The following is a 19,996-nucleotide window of genomic DNA, read 5'->3' on the forward strand; positions in this document are numbered from 1 at the left end:
GGTCGAGATATATGAACTTCTAGGAAGCGTTTTTGAATGACGCGTAGCTATCAGCGCGCAAGGTGGTCAGCGCTGATGGCTACGCGGCCGTACGCGTCGCGCGTCGGCGCCGCGTAGCTGTCGGCGCTGACGATCGCACGAGCGCCTCTGCTTTCAGCGAGCGTTCTAGTGTCGAGCGGAGCAGACGTCATCGCGTGTACAGTCATGGCGAATCGCGAAGTGGATACAGGTCGAGTTATCGATGAGGTTCGCCATATAACAAGACAAAGTCTCCAGCAACGGCTCTCTGCTCAATCAATGGATGAACATGGAGTCTTCGTCGTCGCCGGTTTTTATTGTTTTGGGATAGGTAGTACAAAGCAGTAATAACTAATACATTCCGCATTTTGGTCTTCGACTGTACAGTACGGTGGTCAGTACGATACTGAAACGAGCCACGCTGAGCCTCAGCGCTGTCGAACTACGCGCTGATCTATAAGCGCTGACGGTGAGCGTGACACTAAAATCAGCCTTAGATGCGTTACCAGATGGGTAATTTGACAGTGTATAGTAACAATATTTGAACCATAACTAATCATTAATCATAATAATAAAAGTAATCGAGCACGCGGCGTATTTCTACTTCAAAGACTGTGATAAAAAAGGCTTTAATGTACATTGAGAGATGCACTTACCTGAGAGTTATGCCTTCTTGCAATAGTTAGGCTCGTAAACATTTGTGTAGTTCGCAGATCAATTGACCAGAACAATAACATTCACAAATAAGATTACGATTTTTTTTAGTAAATTCTGATCTCCAGATGGAAACCAAATTCACAATTTTCTGCTAGCGTTGTGTCTAATTCTCTAATATCATAGGGTGAAAGTAGATGACTGACCTGACACAACCATATCTAAGTATTTCATCCCCTGAAGGTCATTGTAGTCCAGCTTGCCTTTGCTGTTGCTGGACACTTCATCGATTTCCTCCTGCAATCTCTGTTGGATGTCCGAATGCAGCGTCAGTTCATGTGTTAAGAAGCACAGGAGAGTTGAAGCAGTGTCAAAACCAGCGACGAAGAACAGCAGGGCTTGGGCAGTTAGCTCGTCATCAGTCCACCCTGTAAGAAAATAATTTGATTATAGAAATAGCAGTCAGAACGTGGAAGAAGCAAAAAGTTTTTTGTACAATTTGGGAGGCGGGTATGGGGACCGCCGCCCCGGGAATCGGTCATTAGATAACCAACACCTCTGCCGTAGGCCACACCAAGTGATTAGGTTTTTCGAGATCTTGGCAGCGGATGCGCCTGCTCACTAACTGCTCCGCAGTGGGAGAGATGGATTGATACGTATTCATCACCCATTCCTAAAAAACATTTTTCTTTCCCAGAACATCCTCTCTTTCCTTTCCTTGAAAAACCCTTAACATGGCACCCCAAATGATGAGGTCTTGATGGAAATTATTTTCCTAAAAGCCTCCTTTATGGAAAACAAGAAGACCCTCTTTTTATTTTTAGTTACGATAGTAAGAAATGATATTTCAGATCAAGCCAAAAGAAAATTACGAAACGAGCCAAAAATTTCCTGTCATTAATTTTTTGCCTAATTTTATTTGTTTTGCTAGTTTTACAACTTGTATCAAGTACTGCATATTTTGATGTCACAAGATTTGATTTTCTGATTGTTGTCACTATATTGTGCTAGACATTGAGTACTGAAGATCAGAAGACAGTGTTAGATGAACTTTCTAAATGAGAAAGCTATTTTTCCAGAAATCTCTGTCGTTTCTTTAATTCTTTTTCCAGAAATCTCAGGAAAAGTAGAAAAAAAGTTGTTTTCTGTTTACTTTCTAACTGAAGTACCATGGAACCAATACTAGTCAACGTCTTGTATTCCTAGTATCGGTTTTTTCTACGTAAGGAAGTACTTACTCCTTTTGACTGTCTGCTTTCCCACTGCAGATTCCTCCACAGTGGCGAATCCAGCTTCCTTGATGACTTCGTGGTTAGAATCTTCATGCTTCAGCACTCCCTTCTTGGCATCCATAAGGATCTGAATCATATCATGCCTAACTATTTTGTTCTTTTCCCTTCCTGCCATCGTTTCAGCCATCAAGGTTCTGAAGAACTTCCGTACGCTTTCCTTGAAAATTTGGATTTTGAAGAACTGAAATAAATGCATAAAATTCGTTTTAGTGAAGATGCAAAACGCTATGCTGTTAGATATAGTAAAAAAGACACCACAATCTTACTAATTAACTAAAATAAATGGGTATTTCAGATAAAAAACTTTGAGAGTTTATAGTTTAATTTATTTAATAAAACAAAGTTATTATATTATAATCTTACTTTTTGTGAAAAAGTAAAAAAATAAAAATATTTAATAATATTTATTGTAGACCAAGTTATCGCCTTATTTGTTGGACAATGTTTTCAAAGTCGGTGACCAATGTAATTCTTTAAAAAACCACTCGATGGATTTGAATGAAATTTATACAGTTTATTGAAAGCATAATAAACTAGTGCCTGATCGTAGGATTTTTTTTAAAAATCATTAATTTTTTATAAACAATCAACTAACGTTTTTTCCCTGAAAATCCCCTAGTAAATTATCAGAGGCCGCCATTTTGTTTATGTTCAATCAAAAATAAAAAAGCTTCGATCATAAGCAGACTTTAAGCCGCGTCTACACCAAAGTTGACAACTAAAAGTTGACAAAAAAATGTTTTTAACTAAAAGTTGCTCTTCTCAAATTTAAAACAACAAATGAAAACTTGTTGGCAAAGAATTGGCGCGAAAGGCAGTAGTGTCAAGAATTAGGCATTATCTCCGAGAAGATGACGTCGATCCGTTGAGTGGTGAGCTGAGGTGCGACGGGAGAGACAAGAACTGCACTGAGAATGACCAGTAGTGACTTTGAGTATTTGATTTCAATGCTCGGACATAAAATCAAGAAATAGGACACAAACTACAGGAAAGCAGCACCTGTCCAAGAAAAGCTAGCAGTTACATTACTTTTTTGGCTACTGGTGATTCGTACACAAGTCTCGGTTATTTGTTTAAAATCTCAAAATCAACCATTTCACTGTTTGTAATTGGAGTTTGTAAGTTTGCGTGGAGGGGGAAAAGTTCTCCAATAGTTTCCTACAAGTTGCTAGCGCAAAGCGCGCAGCACCAAATCTTCCACTCTTAGTTGTCAACTTTCTTTGACCTTTACCGACACTCCGCGGGAAACCAAAATTTAGTGGAAGATTTGTAGAAAAAGCAACAAATGCCGCAACTGGTGGAAAACTTAGTGGAAAACTTAGTGGAAAACTTAGTGGAAGACTTAGTGGTGTAAACTCAGCTTTAGATGAAGCAGTCAAACTTTTGGGTCGAACCAATACTCATTTTATCACGCGGCTGACTGCCCCTAACACGTTAGGGAATTTGAAAGAAATCTCGTTCGTACGATTAAAAATTATAATGATAATTCCCAGAGGATAAACGAAAAAAACAGAAAATTTGGATTCATTTTTGCACAACAAAAACGTTGATTTGTGGAATTCGTATTTACCTACACACGCATAAAACTTCTTATATTTAAAAAAAATATCACGTTCATGGAAGTGTTATTAATTCACGCTGTAAAAGTCAATTAAAAAATAATATTATCCAAATAACCTCCCCTTTTGACAACTTTTTTCAACATGAAACTAAATTCACAAACATGGCAAGAAGTAAAACTGACAAAAATAATACAAATAATAGTAACTTTATTGAATTATACTAATATAATAGTAAATTGGTCATTAGAACAGAACGAAATGTTGGATATCTCACGCACATGGCGCAAGCGTAAGTCCGCCAAAATGCAATTTTGCCAGTTCTTTCCCAGTCAGTTTGATATTTTTTACTAGCAATAATTTGAGTAAAAATTATACAGTCTTTATTCATGTGTAACTAAAACACCGTTTAACGATTGGGAAGTGTTTTTTTATTATTAAGGCTTTATAATGTAGGTAATTACAAGCGTCGCGTCGTGAATGTTCTGTGCTGATAAGGTAAATGTCAGTAGATCTTTGCTGAAATCGATCAGTCGACTCGGTTTTTTGAGAATTAGCCACATTAGGCACTCAAAAGGGTTTTGAGTGCCGTGTGCGCTGAATATATTTAAATGGTTTTTTAGATCGATTACTAAGAATTTTTATGTGAAAGCGAACTGGACTGTTTTAGTAGAATGGACATTACTCCGTCGTATGACAAAAATATCTAATTCTTGCCGAAATTGTTGACTAGCTGGTTAGTTTTATTGCTATTTTTTATTTTTTTTAAATGTCTGGAGTCAGTGAGACCATGAAAGGTAACGGGGAAAGGAAGGAGATGGGATATTACCTGGCTATTCACATTTGGTCACCAAACACGCTAAAGTAATTTCAGGCAACGTGTCAGTTCTGAGTGGTGGTCTTACACCACAGTGATACTGAAAGTATCTTCCACTCTGGAACCTGCCACAAGTAACTTGAGCGAGTAACTACATATTATTTTAAATAAGTAATTGTGATAAAACACAAATTCATCAAATAAAATTTAATTGCGCTCCGGGATTTGAACCCACTACCTTAGGATTGCTAGTCAAGTCCTTACCCCGCGACTACGGAGGCCACCAAGGCAGGAAGCTAAAAATTTCGAAGGCAAGTTTTTCAAAACCTGCAGGGCAGCGCTTGCATCCTCCATTAGTTAAACACCATTAGATTTACCTTAATCAGTTTAGGAGCTGAAAACAGCAATAAGAACTTGATGAACTGTCTCCCTGAGAAGTCAGTGGCTTCTTTGCCCATCTGGTAGAACTCGTTGTTCCTGTCCTTGAGTGAGTCGACCTCCAGTCCAAAGGCTGTGGTAGCGATGACATCATTGGTGTACCTGGTGAAAGCATCTTTCATCTCTACCTCAACCAAACCCATCTCTGAAAATAAAACAAATGATTTAAAACTCATAAATAATAGTCTTAAAAAAGGAATCTTTCCATCTATTTACAAAAAAACTATTATTTCACCGATTTTTAAATCAGGTGATACTAAAGAAATTAATAACTACCGACCTATATCAGTATTATCAAATATCTCAAAAATTTTTGAAAAGGTAGCAAAAAAACAACTGCTAAAATTTATTGAAACTAATAATATATTGAGTGACCAACAATTTGGATTTCGCGAAAAAATAAGCACACAGGACGCAATCATAGATTTAACAACAAAAATACATCAAGCACTAGACAAAGGCAAAAAATCTCTTGCAATATTCATAGACCTAAAGAAAGCCTTCGACAGCATAAGTCACAAAAAATTACTCTACAAGCTTAACAAAATAGGAATTATAGATAATGCCAAAATGTGGATAGAAAGTTTCCTGAACTCTAGAAGTCAATATGTAAAAATAAATAACACTCTCAGTGAACCGAACACAAGTGACTTTGGAATACCACAAGGCACCATATTGGGCCCTCTTCTATTCATATTATATGTTAATAATATCTTTAAATTACCATTAACAGGAAAACTCATTTCATATGCAGATGATACTGCAATTATATTTCAAGCGAATTCATTGAATGAACTTGAAATAATTGCTAACAATGATATCAATACGTTAAAAGAATGGTTTGATAAAAACTTATTAACATTAAATATTGAAAAAACATATTATATAATTTTTAGTATAAACAAAATAAACCCTTTTATTACATTAAATATTAAAATACATTCAAAAAAATGCATATCAAAAAAATCTACTTGCCAAAATAATGACTGTTTATCCATAGGAAATAAAAATGAAATTAAATATTTAGGTGTAATAATAGATAGTCAACTTAAGTGGAAAACTCACATAAACAATATCATAAATAGATTAAGAAAACTCATTTACATATTTATTAGTCTAAGAAATATACTTAACTTAAAAATTCTTAAAAATATTTACTACGCTCTAGCGCATTCAATAATACAGTATGGTATCGTTGCGTGGGGGGGAGCTTACAAATCATCACTTTTACCGCTGGAAATCACTCAAAGGCTGTTAATAAAAAATTTAATAAAAAAACCATCAGACTACCCAACCTTACAACTTTTCCAAGATTTTCAAGTCCCATCACTAAAAAATACAAATACGAAAAATACGCTACTTCAAATCCATAAAGATCTGTATAAGAAGTCACACCATGCCATGGTTCGTGTCGAGAGCAATAGGCAAAATACAATGGGTCGCTTATGGACTCCATTAATGCATACCAGTTTTGCACAACACTATTACACGTACACTGGAGTGGTATGGTTTAATAAATTAACGACTGAGATGAGATTAGAACCTGATTTTAATAAATTTAAAAATAAAATTAACTTCACTACAATAAATAATTTAACGAATTAGAATGACGATGATATCTCACTATATTATTTTATAAATTATTGTATAAAAAAACTAAAATCTCTTCACTTTATATGTTTTTATGATTCTTTTTTTTCTTCTATTTACATATGTATGTTAAGTTTTTATTATTTTCCCTTTACACACGAGTTTTAGACTCTTGTAAAGGTAAACATGTTAATTTTTATTGAAATATGCTCTTACTATGTAAATTTAAACATTATACTGTATTTTATAAAATAAATAAAAATATTAAAAAAAAAAAAAAAAAACAAAATGTTTTAGTTCTTAATGATAAACTAATGTTTATTATTTTGGGGATCTTTTGAGAGGCACGAAATGAAAGACTGTCGTGAAGGTCACAGTGTTTATTTGTGAGTCAGATAGCCGTGATGAGAGTTGACGTAGGACAGACGATGTATTCTCCGGATGCAGGCGGTGATGTGCTGGTCAAGCGCTGGTCAGTGAGTCGACACTGGACCCTGGTGACCGGACTCGATGACGGTCAGGCACTGGCGAAGAACGTGGGTCTTCAGGTACTCCATTGCTGACGGGAAGGCTGAAGATACGGTGGACCTGTCGGCGGTGAACGGGAGGTGCGTAGACCAGTGAGGATGCTGCGTGTCCTCGTGGTGGTCATGGTGCATGGATGTAGCGCTGGTCAGATGCGCTGGAACCAGGGCGCTGAGATCCGATGTAGGGCTGGCCAGGGACTGTGGCCAAGGCGCTGTGATGATGTCCCGATGGAGTCCATAGTTGAGCGGGGGAAGCCGGGAATATTGTCCTAACGCGCGAGTAAGAGGTGCTAAGTACTCGTTGAGCCTTGTTAACTGACGGCTGATTGATGACTGACTGACAGCTCGCTGCGTCGGGCTTATTTACACGGTACAGCCGACGGCAACAGTAGGTAGGCGGAATCGCAAATAAAACGGAGACACTCGCTCAGTCTGGGCCTTTCGGGAACTTTCGGCGGCGCCGCATTACGCAAAGGCGATAGGCTAGAACCTTCTAGCGAGTTGGCGTAATGTGCCAGACCGACTTGCAACGTAATGTCGTAGGCAGGTCGCGTTATTTATGATTAGTTTTCGGTAGTAATTTGCATGTACCTAAGTAGGTCGAGCTGTTTACTATCAATGAGTTAGTCTGGATTCTTCTCTCGACGCCACATTATAATACAAGTTTTCTAATGCATGGCACAAACGCTACTAAATGATTATAAGTAATAATCATTAGCCTGAAACAACCATACAAATTGAAAAATCTTCCGATAAAACATATGTCGCCGACGGGAATTAAACGAGCAGCCTTCTGATTGCCTGTCAGCTGCTCTACAATTACGCTACATCGGCTTATTCTAAACACGCCAGTATTTTAACGAACTAGTAGTTTTCATTCAACAATTAATGTTTATTAGATTTTTCACGTGAAAATAACCTACTTTATTTTTGTAGGAAAAAATAATAATAATATTTGGATGATTTGTATAGCGCCGTTTTTGTGCAAAATCGCCTCAAGGGCGCTGTACAAATATATGATACATTTCTAAATTTATATATGTTATTACTAATAATAGACTAGTCAAATTATTATTAATATATATAACAGATTGCATCCACTGGTTCGTCGATCACTAGTATAAAGCTAAATGTACAATTCATATGATTGATTAACGTGAAGCTAGATTGTAAATGTGTTATTATTCTTATTTATTTATATTTTGTACAGACAGATACTTGTAATATGCAGTAACATATTTACCTGGTAGGTGACTTGAGATTACCAGTTTATCATATAAATTTAGGTACGGTTCGCACGCACATGACATTTCGGAAAATTGGACATAATTGGTCATTCAGCTATTTATTTTAATAATAATATGTTTTAACGTTAATACAAAATCACCTACTAGATTGAGTAGAAACATTTTTTTGGGTTAATTTGTTCGGTTTCGGGATAAAACAGCTTAGAGTCAATTTGTTCACTTTTTCGAACACCTCATATGGTCTCATGGATATCGTTGTCTCCCTTATCATCATAGTTAGAAACTTGAACTGAACAGCGTTAAAAGAGAAAACACCAAGCTTTATATTCAAATAATGAAGATAAACACAGAATAATTAAAATGTACACCTCAATCACACCAAATTTTCCGACCGCAATCTGAGATTTTTTTTTTGTATTCAAAATTTACATATCTATTTCTGAATGTTTATTTCATCACCTTTCAACAATTTTTAGTTCTTGGATAAGTTCAGAAATATTAAATTTATTTGGATTTTATTGAGAAGCGGAAATACATACACACATTCTCCGACTTTATGAGAGCTTTTTTAAGGTCAATATGTTGTAAAGAATCTGCAGGCCCAATTGTTCAAATTATTCTGAAATTCGCCAAATGACTGATGAGTATAAAATCGTTGAAAGTCATGTAGGTACATTGGAAGAAAATCCTGAAGGCGCTTTGCTATTATTTAGAAAGATATTTACTTTTGTGCTCTGGCTTCTTCATCTCTTCCATGAAGAAGTCGGAAAAGGTTTGTCCGCACACCGCCACGAAGTCGAGCATTCCTCTCATCTTGGAGCTGGTGAAGGCTGGACTCATTGTAGCTCGCATGTCGCGCCATTTTTGACCTGGAAATTGAAAACCAATCAATCATTATCAATTACTATAGAACAATTTTCGTGATTGCTGCTGCCCATCTTCTAGACAAAAACTTTTCAAGCAGTTTCATGTTTTTTTTTCAATATATTTTTTGAATGTTACATTACTACATTTTCTGTAAATTATGTAAAATAATTTTTTGTTAATAAATATTAAAAAAAAAACTGAGTCAGCAATGCTTAGAGAGTGCTTTGAATTACAAAAGAAGTCGGGAAAGCCCGAGGTTTAAGATCACAAGAAGTGCGCAACACTAGATTGGGTTCTTCTAATGTATCAGCTGGTGAATACCAGAACATCCTTTGGACAAAAGAGTTTTTCTTATAAAGCTCCGTTGTTTTATAACATGATCAGTGAAAATATAAAAAACTATAGGTTCGTTAAGAAAATGGTCAAAAATTCCATACTACATAGCTGAGAGTGGTGATTTTGGATTACCCATATCGTAGCTTCTATCATAAATCACCTTAGAACGCTCAAATTTGATATAATTCATCTATCTAAACATTACGTAATTTACTTATTTGATTAAATATAACTGTAAAGCTGCTCATCTCGACATCAACAGAAAGACATTAGCAATTGCTTATATCACGCAACAAACGTCTAATTATCATGTGTACCAATAAATTTAATTGTAGTCTAAAATGATTTAAAAATATTACTAAGAATTTATTACTTAGGCATTAATAATATCACAAAAATCCACAATCTCGTCGGCACTTGTTGACTGACTTGATTCATAGTCATTTGTTATTGTTGGTCGTCTTCTCCTTCTGAGTCATTACAGTCGATTACAATATATAGTAATACCCGTGAGTCATTTGCCGATGATGGGATAATGACATTCAGCGTAAAAGCGGCAATTGGAAAAACAGAAAAAAATTGTCGGGAACCCAAAACAATAACTATTTTAAAGGATTCAAGATATTCAATCAACTACCGACAGATGTTAAAGAAGCTAAAAGCCTTGCTGCTTTTCGTGGGTTATGTCTAAATACTATAAAGAACTAAATACTATAAAGTTTTAGATGCAATGAAATGTGCATAAATTTCATACAAATACATGTAAGTAATTCTAAATTTTTATTCTAGCGTAATGAATGCATGCAAAGGTTGGAAGATGAAACCAACTCATTTTGAGACATTCGATCGAGCTGAAACTCCTAACTCCTGACAGTCCTAAAGTAAACTCTTAAACAAAATTGACCGGTCGGTGGCCGAGTTGACATCGCGCTTGGGTCCCACTCGGGCGTAGTGTGTTCAATTCCTCGGCTGGCTAAGTCCTCCATCACAACACAAGCAACATTTTCAGCTTACTGTGGTGGTAGTAGGAGATTTTCAAATATTGTCAGGTTTTTTGAACCCGGGAATGTTTGTCTTTCTTTAAAAAAAAAATAAAATAAAAAAGTAACTTAAAAATAAAAAGATAACGGTCTCAACTGATAACCGTCTCAACTGGGAATATTTTTATTTTATTTTTTATATTTACTCCACACAGGAGGCCCTCAAGAAAATAATTTCCCTCAGGGCCTATTTCATCTTTGGGGATGCTGTGTGGAGGGTCTTTTTGTGGAGAGGAAGGAGTGAACATGGGTCTTGAAGAGTCCCATGTTGTAGGAGGGAGGAAACACAGAGGCCAGCAGTTCGTTCCACAGCCGAGCTGTTGAACTTAAGAACGAATCGTAGAAGCGACCCGTTCTCATGTGACAAATGTCAACCGTGTACAAATGTTGGGCGCGCGTTTGGCTTGTATCCCGACTACGCACCGGTGCCGAAGGGATCAATGACGCTAGTTCCTCAGAGCATCTTCCATTGTAATACCGATAGAACAAGGACAGCATACCTACCTGACGCCTGTGCTCTAAAGATTGCAGTCCGTTTGTTAAGATTGGGGAATCTATCAAACGGACCGCCCGTTTTTGCACAGAGTCAAGGGTTTTTTCAGGTATTTAGGGGCTCCGGACCAGAGATGGCTGCCAAATTCGACAGTAGGGCGCACTTGCGATTTGTACAGGGTCAGCAGTTGTGTATTATTAAAGTATCTGCGGGCCCTGTACAGTACGCCCAGCTTCTGAGAGGCCAACTTTACTCTGGCTTCGATGGAGCCCCCGTACCTGAGCTGGTTACTTATAGTTATACCAAGCATATCAATGGAAGGCCTGTTCGGAAGATTGCTTCCGTTGAAGGAGGCTAGATTATCATTTCAAAAGATGTAATTTTTTACAACTGAATCAAAAAACATACAAAGAAAATGAAATCTGCAACACCAATAGTTAGCTAAAAGCTAGCACAAGCTACACAGCTTATCTGCCGTGTGCAGAGATCATGCAACATACACCAAGCCAGATTTCTGGCTTATTTACAGCACTCTGTTTTTGTCGATTCCTTACCGACCCGTGGGACAGAGACAATTAATTTTGTCTTTGCTTGATCCATAAACCATCCTTTACTTACAATTATCTTCCTTATTCTATTTAATAATAAATAAGTTACATAATAATGGTGGCAATTTTTTTTAAATCTTATAATATTATTTATTTTTTGAGATGTTCGAACCCAAAGTTCGTAAAATTTTCGGTTCCTAAGGCAAAATGCATTAGAAATATATTTTTTGACATGATTTTTAGGTACACATATTTTGAGTTGATTGCAAAATGGGAAATTTTGTGAGACGCCAGAAAAATGTGAAGAGAAAGAGAGTGAGAAAACAAACCTTTGAGAGTGAAGAGATTGTTCCCAAACAGAGGGTCGTTGACCTCATCAACCATTCCTATATGGTCAGTGAAGTGGTCAAAGTCTTTTATGGCAACTTGCTTAATGAGGTCAAGGTCCCTGATCATTATCACCGGGGTCAGGACTTGACGGACTCCAATGTAACTGCAATATAAATTCAAATTCAAATTCCTTGATTATTCATTATTTATTTACTTACACTCTTAATACTAGGCTTTCAAATATGTTAAAGTAAAAAAATGCAATATTTTAAAACATAAATTAAATATTTTCCCAGCGTAACTAACCTAACATGTTTAATATGAAAAAGTAAATAAAAGAGATAGGAGAAAATAAACTAACTAACTAACAATCACGCTGTTTCTCCGCAGGGATAGGCAGAGATGACGGACCGTCAAACAAGTCGGTCTTTGCACACACTTCTTGCCTTATTCACATTCATACATCGTCTCATACATACTCTTCTAATATCTCTTGAGATGGCCCAATCTATACATGGATAATTGTATGCAAGAATTGAAATAGGTGGGATTGGGTGCGAATTTAAGTAATCTGAAAGTATGTTGCCTGTTGTATGCTGACGATGCGGTGTTGATTGCTAACAGTATGGAAGATCTACAGTCTCTCGTGTCTAGGATGAACGGAGTATGTACGAAGAATGAGTTAACGTTGAATGTGAGTAAGTCTAAAGTAATGGATGTTTGAAAGAGAGAGTACGAAAATGGGAGAAAACAAACTTAATTAAAATTATATAATTAACTATGTAAACTGTTAGAAAATTACTTTTAAGAAACTTGAACCCTTAATGCAATTTTCGAGCGATGATGTTATTTTACAGCATTTGTCACTTTTCACCGGAAAGTGCCGCCGAACGATTTTGAAGTCACGTGAATATAAATGGTATGTCCTTGTAGACCTGTATCACAGACTAAGAGCTAACCGAAGGAGCCTCTTTCCAAGTGGCGAGTAGAATTGCTGATTCGCGTCCATTGAGAGATTCCATTGAGACGTTCATTAAGTGCTCACACAGCCCAAATGAAGCACAGGTGGGGACAAAGACTCGTCGATGTGTGATTGCATTTTAAATTAAAAAAAATATATTATTAAGACACCCCAAACTAGGCAAATATTATAGTGGCCGTATTATGGTGAGAACATAATACTAATAAGAATACTATAATGGTATACGTATATATATAGTAAAACTAATAATAATATAAGAATAACAATGGTAATTATTCGACATCTCCGTTCCATTATTTGGACAGCTGTCCATTTATTGGTGGCTAAGGCACCCAAAAGCAAGGTAGGCAAATCCTGAGCATTACTGACTAACCCAACCTAACCTAACTTTACCTATAATAGCCCGACCTCACCTAACCTAACCTACAATAATCCAACCTAAACTAACCTGTAATAACCCAACCTTTATCCTAACCTAATCTACAATAATCCAACCTAACCTAACCTATGTTTCCTAATTTAACCTATAATAACCTTACCCTTTTTAATTTTTCTTTATTTATAAAACATACCTAAATATCTTTATTTTATTTTTCGAGTTTGGCCAAAATAGTACCTACCTATTTGCATACAAACATGGTTAATATTCTAGCCACTCATATCAGGAATACCAACAAGAGAAAATGCGATCAACAGAAATTATTCCAGCTGTCATCCCATACAACGGAAGTGAATTTTCGATTTACGTAATTAAAAATTAAAATGCTAAAATTAAAAATATCTCAAATGCAGTCAGATTCCTTTTATAGTAATTAAGGTAAATCAGAAGATTTTATTAAAAAATATTTCGTATAATCCGTGTCCAGCGATTCAGAATATTTACCGAAATCAGCTTCTCTAGTCATCAATTCCAGTTCTGTTACTGACACGGTTGCCGATAATAGAGATAAAGACATAATGATGTATCATCATCCTACGGTGCGGACAACCGAGCATGGAGTCTACGAATTCTACAATCCACAAGGTAACACTTGACCCAATAGACTCTCACCAAAGTGAAGAAGATAGTAGTGTAGGAACTGCGCCAGCGTGTTTAATTTTTAGTTACTGGCAAGGTCTACCAGCTTGCCACACAGACACGATATGTAGCCCCGATCAGCTGGCGCAACGAACCGATGAAATTTTCCTACCCTAGCACCCTTCTACTAGAGACGTTATATCTCTCACATAGTTCCTTTCCGCGTTAGCATTCTGGTTATAATATTTTCATGTGTATCTTATGTTTTTAAATAAAAGTAATCTTTTGAACGATTTTCCTACTTCATTCATCTCTACAATCCGCGACCTTTTTAGCACTGCGTTGAGGTAAGGCGCATTCTTTGCTAAAGTGAATTCAAACAGAAACCAACTAACTAACTAACTATCACGCCGTTTCCCCGCAGGGGTAGGCAGATAGGACGGACCACCAAACAACTCAGTCTTGGCACACACTTCTTGCCTCATTCACATTCATACATCGTCTCATACATACTCTTCTATTATTCTGATTCTTGACATGGCCCTACTACCTACTGTTGCCACCGGCCGAACAGTATAAATAAGCCCAACGCAGCGAGTCAGTCAGTCAGTCATCAATCTGCCGCCAGTGGATAAATCTCACGAGTGATAATCCGCGCGCCTTTGCGCGAAGGACATCATCTTAGCGCTTTGGCCCAGATTGCCGTCCCTGGCCAGCGCTACACGGATTACAGCGCCCTGGTTCCAGCGTCTCTGACCAGCGCTTCATCCACGCATCATGATAACCACGAGGGCACGCAGCATCCTCACTGGTCTACGCAGCTCCCGCTCAACCGCCTACAAGGTCCGCCGCACCTTCGGCTTTCCCGTCAGCACTGGAGTATTGATTCCCCAGATCGCCAGTGCCTGACAGTCATCGAGTCCCGGTCACCAGCGCCCGGCGTCGACTCACTGACCCGCGCTTGACCAGCACATCAACGCCTGCATACGGAGAAGCCAACATCTGTCCTACGTCCACTCTCGTCACGGCTACCTGACTCATCAATAAACACTGTGACCTTCACGACCCCGCCTTTTATTTAGTGCCTCTCACCTGATCCCCAAACTTCTTTCAATATCTCTGTCAGCCTTCCCATCTCTCGTAAACATACTTCCTAAATACACAAACTCATCCACCTGCTCCAAGTACTCCTCATTCACAATTATATTGCATACTATTTTCGTACTCTCTAGAACCCAGGAGAAAAAAAAAAGATTTTTCTTACCTTTCTTCAGGGTTGTATTTGTACATTCTGGATATCCAGTCCTTGATGTGTTCCTTATTCCGTAGGATGTCCATCATGCGGCCCAAGATGGATTCGTGCATTGGAATGCTCTTCACTCCGCGCTCACTTAAGGTCTTGTCCTCCCATCTTAAGTACAGGTAGAGGATGCTGATCAAACCGATCACTACTAGAAGGACGTTGAACAACATTTTCTGGAAGCATAAAGAAGAACATATTATTTTTTGTATTGTTTATTAATGATTCAATTAATTAAGTATTCATTATTAATATCTTATTTTTTAAATACTGGAAACAATACCTGCCACACTTCAAGCTAACTTGGCATCATGATCTTTGTATAAATCGCGTGTATAGAAAGAGGACGGCGAACATGCACCTCAGTAATAGACCTCTCTGTTAATATTTATTTTATAAGACTGTACACCGTCGAACAAAAAATCAAACTAGAAGTGAGGGCAGAAATCACCTTTCTGTTCCAACGAGCAACACAGCGACATATCAGATTCGGAAAAATCTTAAAAAAAGTCATCTGATAATTTATTATGAGCGCCTAGTTGTAGCTTCGCTTTTAATCCTTTTCTTAATTTTTTTCTTTCTATTATTCGCCTTTATTACATTACTTATTCAATTTATTTTTTAAAAAAATACGTGAAACCTTAGTGGGGAGGAAGGTGGGGAAGTATCTGGCTATTCAGATCTGGTCACCAAACAGGGCCAAAGACATTTAGAGCAACGTTTCAATGCTTAATGGTGGTCTTACACCAAGACGACACTGAGAGCTTCTTCCCCTCTGGAACGTGCAAATATAGGATATGTTATTTTAAATTAGTAATTTTGTGAAATTTAAATAAAATGTACTTACGCATGCCGGGATTTGAACCCGCGACTTCCAGCTCGCTAGTCAAGAGCCTTACCCCTAGACCACAGGAACTGCCTAGTTAGAAAGTAATGTTGACTGGACCAAAATGTATTCACGTCTGTATTGCAGTCTATCCTCGACATATGTTTTAGTTGTCATATATTATTATTACGAATCATTGTGCACATATTCATGTATATATTTTTTGGCCTAATCTATTACTTACAATTTATCTGTATGAAATGTACAACAATAATAAAAAAAATAAAAGATAATTACATGCAATACAATCTGTTCACACGACTACCGCCTCACTGAACGCTCTCATACAGATAGTGAACTTATCGGCAGTAGCGCTGACTAAACGTTTTCACTAGTCAACATAAAAAAAATATATAATTAGACATATATTTTTTTCAATGTTTTTAATTTTTTTTTGTAATTTGAAAGTGTAAAAAAATAGAATTTCAAAATTTGCATGGGAAATTTTAATTTTTTAACTAAAATTTTTTGAAATTTGTAATTGATTGATATTAGAGTAAAAGTCTACCTTGACTTCACTGTTTAAAATAATCACTCTGTTTATTTTATATGCTTGCAATAAAACAACATTCAAATCTGCAGTAACGACGTGCGTCGTTGCTCTTTTCTGAGTTAATCTCAAGAGATTAATGTTAAGACACCTCAAAATCCGCTAGAGGACACCACTTCCGTTCACAATAATCCTAAACTATACAGTCAATGTACCTAATCAATGTTTTTGTTTTTTTCGGTAAAAATTACGTAAAATTACGTAATTAGTAATTGCTCAAAGCACCAAATATTAACTTTACATACTATTTAAGGCCAATCCCTGAAATTTTGCTCTAGTACGTTTATACTCCAGTGCTCTGAGGAATGGTATTATTTTGAAATTAAATAAATATCTACTAGGAGAAAACTTACTGATATGAAATATTGTAAATTTATTAAAATACTTGTCATATTATTAGTTTTCCTGATAAAAATGGGACTGAAGGTCTATGAAGAATGAATTGAAAGAGTTCCTAACAAAGTATAAGTAGAAACTATTTTAATTTTATATCAAGAAACTTTACTACCTCAACGACAATTCTTTTCTCAAACATTCTTCAGGCAAGATAATATTAAAAAACTAATAAAATAGTTTAAATAAACACGTCGATTTGAAAAGATTATCTTTACTGAACCATTAAACGTCCACCAACTTGAAATGGATACAGGAACGTACAAACAAATTTACAACATTGACGGCCTCCATGATCGAGAGGTAAGGCTCTCGACTAGCAATTCGGAGGTCGTGGTTTCAAATACCGGCGTACGCAAATAAATTTTATTTGATTAATTTGTATTTTGTGTTCCTTATCGATGCCTGGAATCCATTATGAGAGAGAGCTTGCTGTTTCGCCCTTTTTATTTACGTTTCGCGCGTGTTTATTTCCTATATTTGCCCCTTTTCTCCACTTGCCACACTTTCTCTACCTACTGGCAACACTGTAGTGACGCGCATTTCAGGTCACGTGGTGTTTTTGTTCATATGACGCCGTTTTTTCGCGCCTTAAGTACGTTTCGTGTTTGAGCTGTGCTTAAAAACCAACTTTCAGTGAAAAAATCATGGTTTATTCCCTTGCCTTTATAAATATACTGTTTACGAGAAATTAACTCATAGTTTTATCGTGTTTATCAGTGTTTTGTCGTCTTTTAATTGTGATTGTTGCGCAAATGAGTGACATCGGAAATAATGACGCGGCGTCGGTCGGCAACAGCGACCAAACGCAAGATTCCCGGAAGCGCCGACGCGAGGATTCGGACTCGTCCAGTCAGAGGGGTTACAGACACCTGGACACGCAAGTTGAACGACTGATGCAACAGGTGTCCGCTCTGACGGACGCCCTAATGGGCAGTCGCGTAGAACTCGAAGAATTCCCGGGTAGAGAAGACCCCGCTGAAGGTACACGGCGGGAAGTATAGGGGTTCATAGAACTACCCGCCAGCCTAGCCGCCCAGAAGAACATTCTGGAGTTCGGAAATCCGAGCACCGCCACCATGGTGAAAGAGGCACCGATCCTGAAAGCGGACGCGAGAAGAGTGGGATTTATTTCGGCTCTTCAACATTTTAACTCGGAGGAATGGTCGCGGGTTCGCTATGCCGAAACCCAAAAGGCTTACACCGCCACGCCTGCCTTCGTAGAGCTGGAGGTGAATGAAGAGCTGAAAAGGCTCGACAAGAACAGTTCTTTTGCACCAGCCCTGGATCGTTCCCTGGGAGCTCTCTCGAATGCCATCTTATCACACACGGAGGCAGTAAAAGGGAATATGCAGACGCTGGTAAACTGGGCAGCCGATCCCGGCACCTGCTTGACCCCTTCGACCCTGTTCGAGAAAATCCAGGAGATGTTCGCCAAGGAATCCCCATACAGTAGGATCATGGACGACGTCCTACAAATTGTATGTGGAAGGCGAACTGAGTGTCTTCAAAGTAGGCGAAAGGCCCTGTTGGAGGGAATAACAGACCCCTTTACCAGGGAAGGACTCGCCAGGATCCCACCGAGCTCCAGTCACCTCTTTAATAAAGAGGAACTTGCGGCCTATATCTTGGTAAACGGGGGACGAGACAAGGTTGTCAGTGTCGCACCTTCGTCCTATACCCCCCGTCAACCACAACCCTCTACCTCACAAATGGCAAGGCCGGTGAGGGAAGCTACACTCTCACTCCCTAGAAAGCCCTTTTGACCCGCTCCTAGGCCAGAGAAAGATAGAACACATCGCCAGCCCACCAAGAAGCAAGAGCCCTCTCGCAAGGCGACTAGCGATCGGGGTAGGAGGCGATAGAGGTGACTGGAGGCCAGAGCCCTTCTGGGGAGGACGCCTGAAGGCATATCGGGAGGTGTGGAGAGTTAGGGGCGTCACCACTAATCTGAACATCCTAGAAGGAGCAAGGATTCACTTTGTGTCCAAACCTCCTCTGGCTCTCCTGTCAGCCGAGCTCAGGCAGAATTTCAGGACAAAGTCGTCTTCAGACCTGACCGCGCACATCGAAATGATGAAAGCGTCAAAGATTCTGGAGGCAGCAGACGACTCCCCGAGCTTCCTGTCAGGTATGTTCCTTACCTCCAAATCAGACCACACACTCAGACCCATCTTCAACTTGAAGGCCTTGAACGTCTTCATAGATTCCTCTCATAATGGATTCCAGGCATCGATGGAAACAAAATATAAATTTTATTGGTAGGTAAAATTATTTTATTATTTTACAAATTAAAAATAATATTAGTTTGCCACACGTTCCAGAATGGAAGATACTTTCAGTATCGCCCTGGTTGAAGACCACCATTTAGAATTGAAACGTTGCTTGAAATCGCTTTAGCAGTGTTTGGGGACCAGATCTGAATCGCCAGGTACTTCCTCACATTCCTTTTCCCCATCTCCATCCCCTGCCCACTCCCTTAAGTTTAACAACACACCCCAATTAGGGTTGTCATAGTCTCACTGGCTCTGTACGGTTGAGAACAGTTGGGACTCTTGTACGGAATTCTCAAAAAGAAGACAGAAGATGAAATGCAAAATTGTCGAGTTAGAGTAAGTACTTCGCTACGCTACTTTATCGAAAGGATTAAATAAAAACTAATATTTCTCGTATTAAAAAAAATGTCGTATTTTCTTAGATATCTTAACTCTGTTTTCATATTAACTGTTTTGTCATGGTTCACTAATTGCGAATGGAAAAAAATCACGCAGATATCAAACACCAATAATTAAACTATATCAAATCATAACAATAAATGCTTGGCTTACTTGCGTCCATCAAACACTAGTGTCTCTTTATAACGACAAAACACGACTGAAACGGAAAGTAGAATTGAGTCGCTTCGATTGACTCGGCTAAGTGAACCGGATCTCCATACGGATCCGTAAGATCCGGTTCGCAACGATCGATCTTTACGTAAAAAACCCTGGACAGAGCATCGAGCGATTTTGTATGGATGGAATCAAAGCCAAATCCGTGGTAAGGGGATATTGCATAGTAGCCGTCTTCTATGGTAAACTTTTGAAATGATTTGAATGCAAAGCATGCACC

At 38.0% G+C, this 19,996-nt stretch overlaps 1 protein-coding gene across 1 annotated transcript in view; it reads right to left on the reverse strand.

The window, feature by feature from the left end:
- LOC149410494 (uncharacterized) overlaps positions 1-19,751 on the reverse strand; it is a 49,457-nt gene extending 29,706 nt beyond the window's left edge. Inside the window, exons 1-7 of the mRNA XM_089648257.1 lie at positions 19,714-19,751; positions 15,021-15,232; positions 11,756-11,919; positions 8,868-9,011; positions 4,718-4,923; positions 1,911-2,145; positions 879-1,100 (exon numbers count right to left, since the gene is read on the reverse strand). Coding sequence (XP_089504383.1) covers positions 879-1,100; positions 1,911-2,145; positions 4,718-4,923; positions 8,868-9,011; positions 11,756-11,919; positions 15,021-15,229 — 1,180 coding nt within the window. The 5' untranslated portion in view covers positions 15,230-15,232; positions 19,714-19,751. The remainder of the gene's footprint in view (positions 1-878; positions 1,101-1,910; positions 2,146-4,717; positions 4,924-8,867; positions 9,012-11,755; positions 11,920-15,020; positions 15,233-19,713) is intronic.
- Between the last annotated feature and the right edge of the window lie 245 nt (positions 19,752-19,996).

Source organism: Hesperophylax consimilis, chromosome 27, assembly GCF_061612785.1.
Source record: "Hesperophylax consimilis isolate HC1 chromosome 27, BYU_Hcon_1.0, whole genome shotgun sequence".
NCBI classification, from domain to species: domain Eukaryota; kingdom Metazoa; phylum Arthropoda; class Insecta; order Trichoptera; family Limnephilidae; genus Hesperophylax; species Hesperophylax consimilis.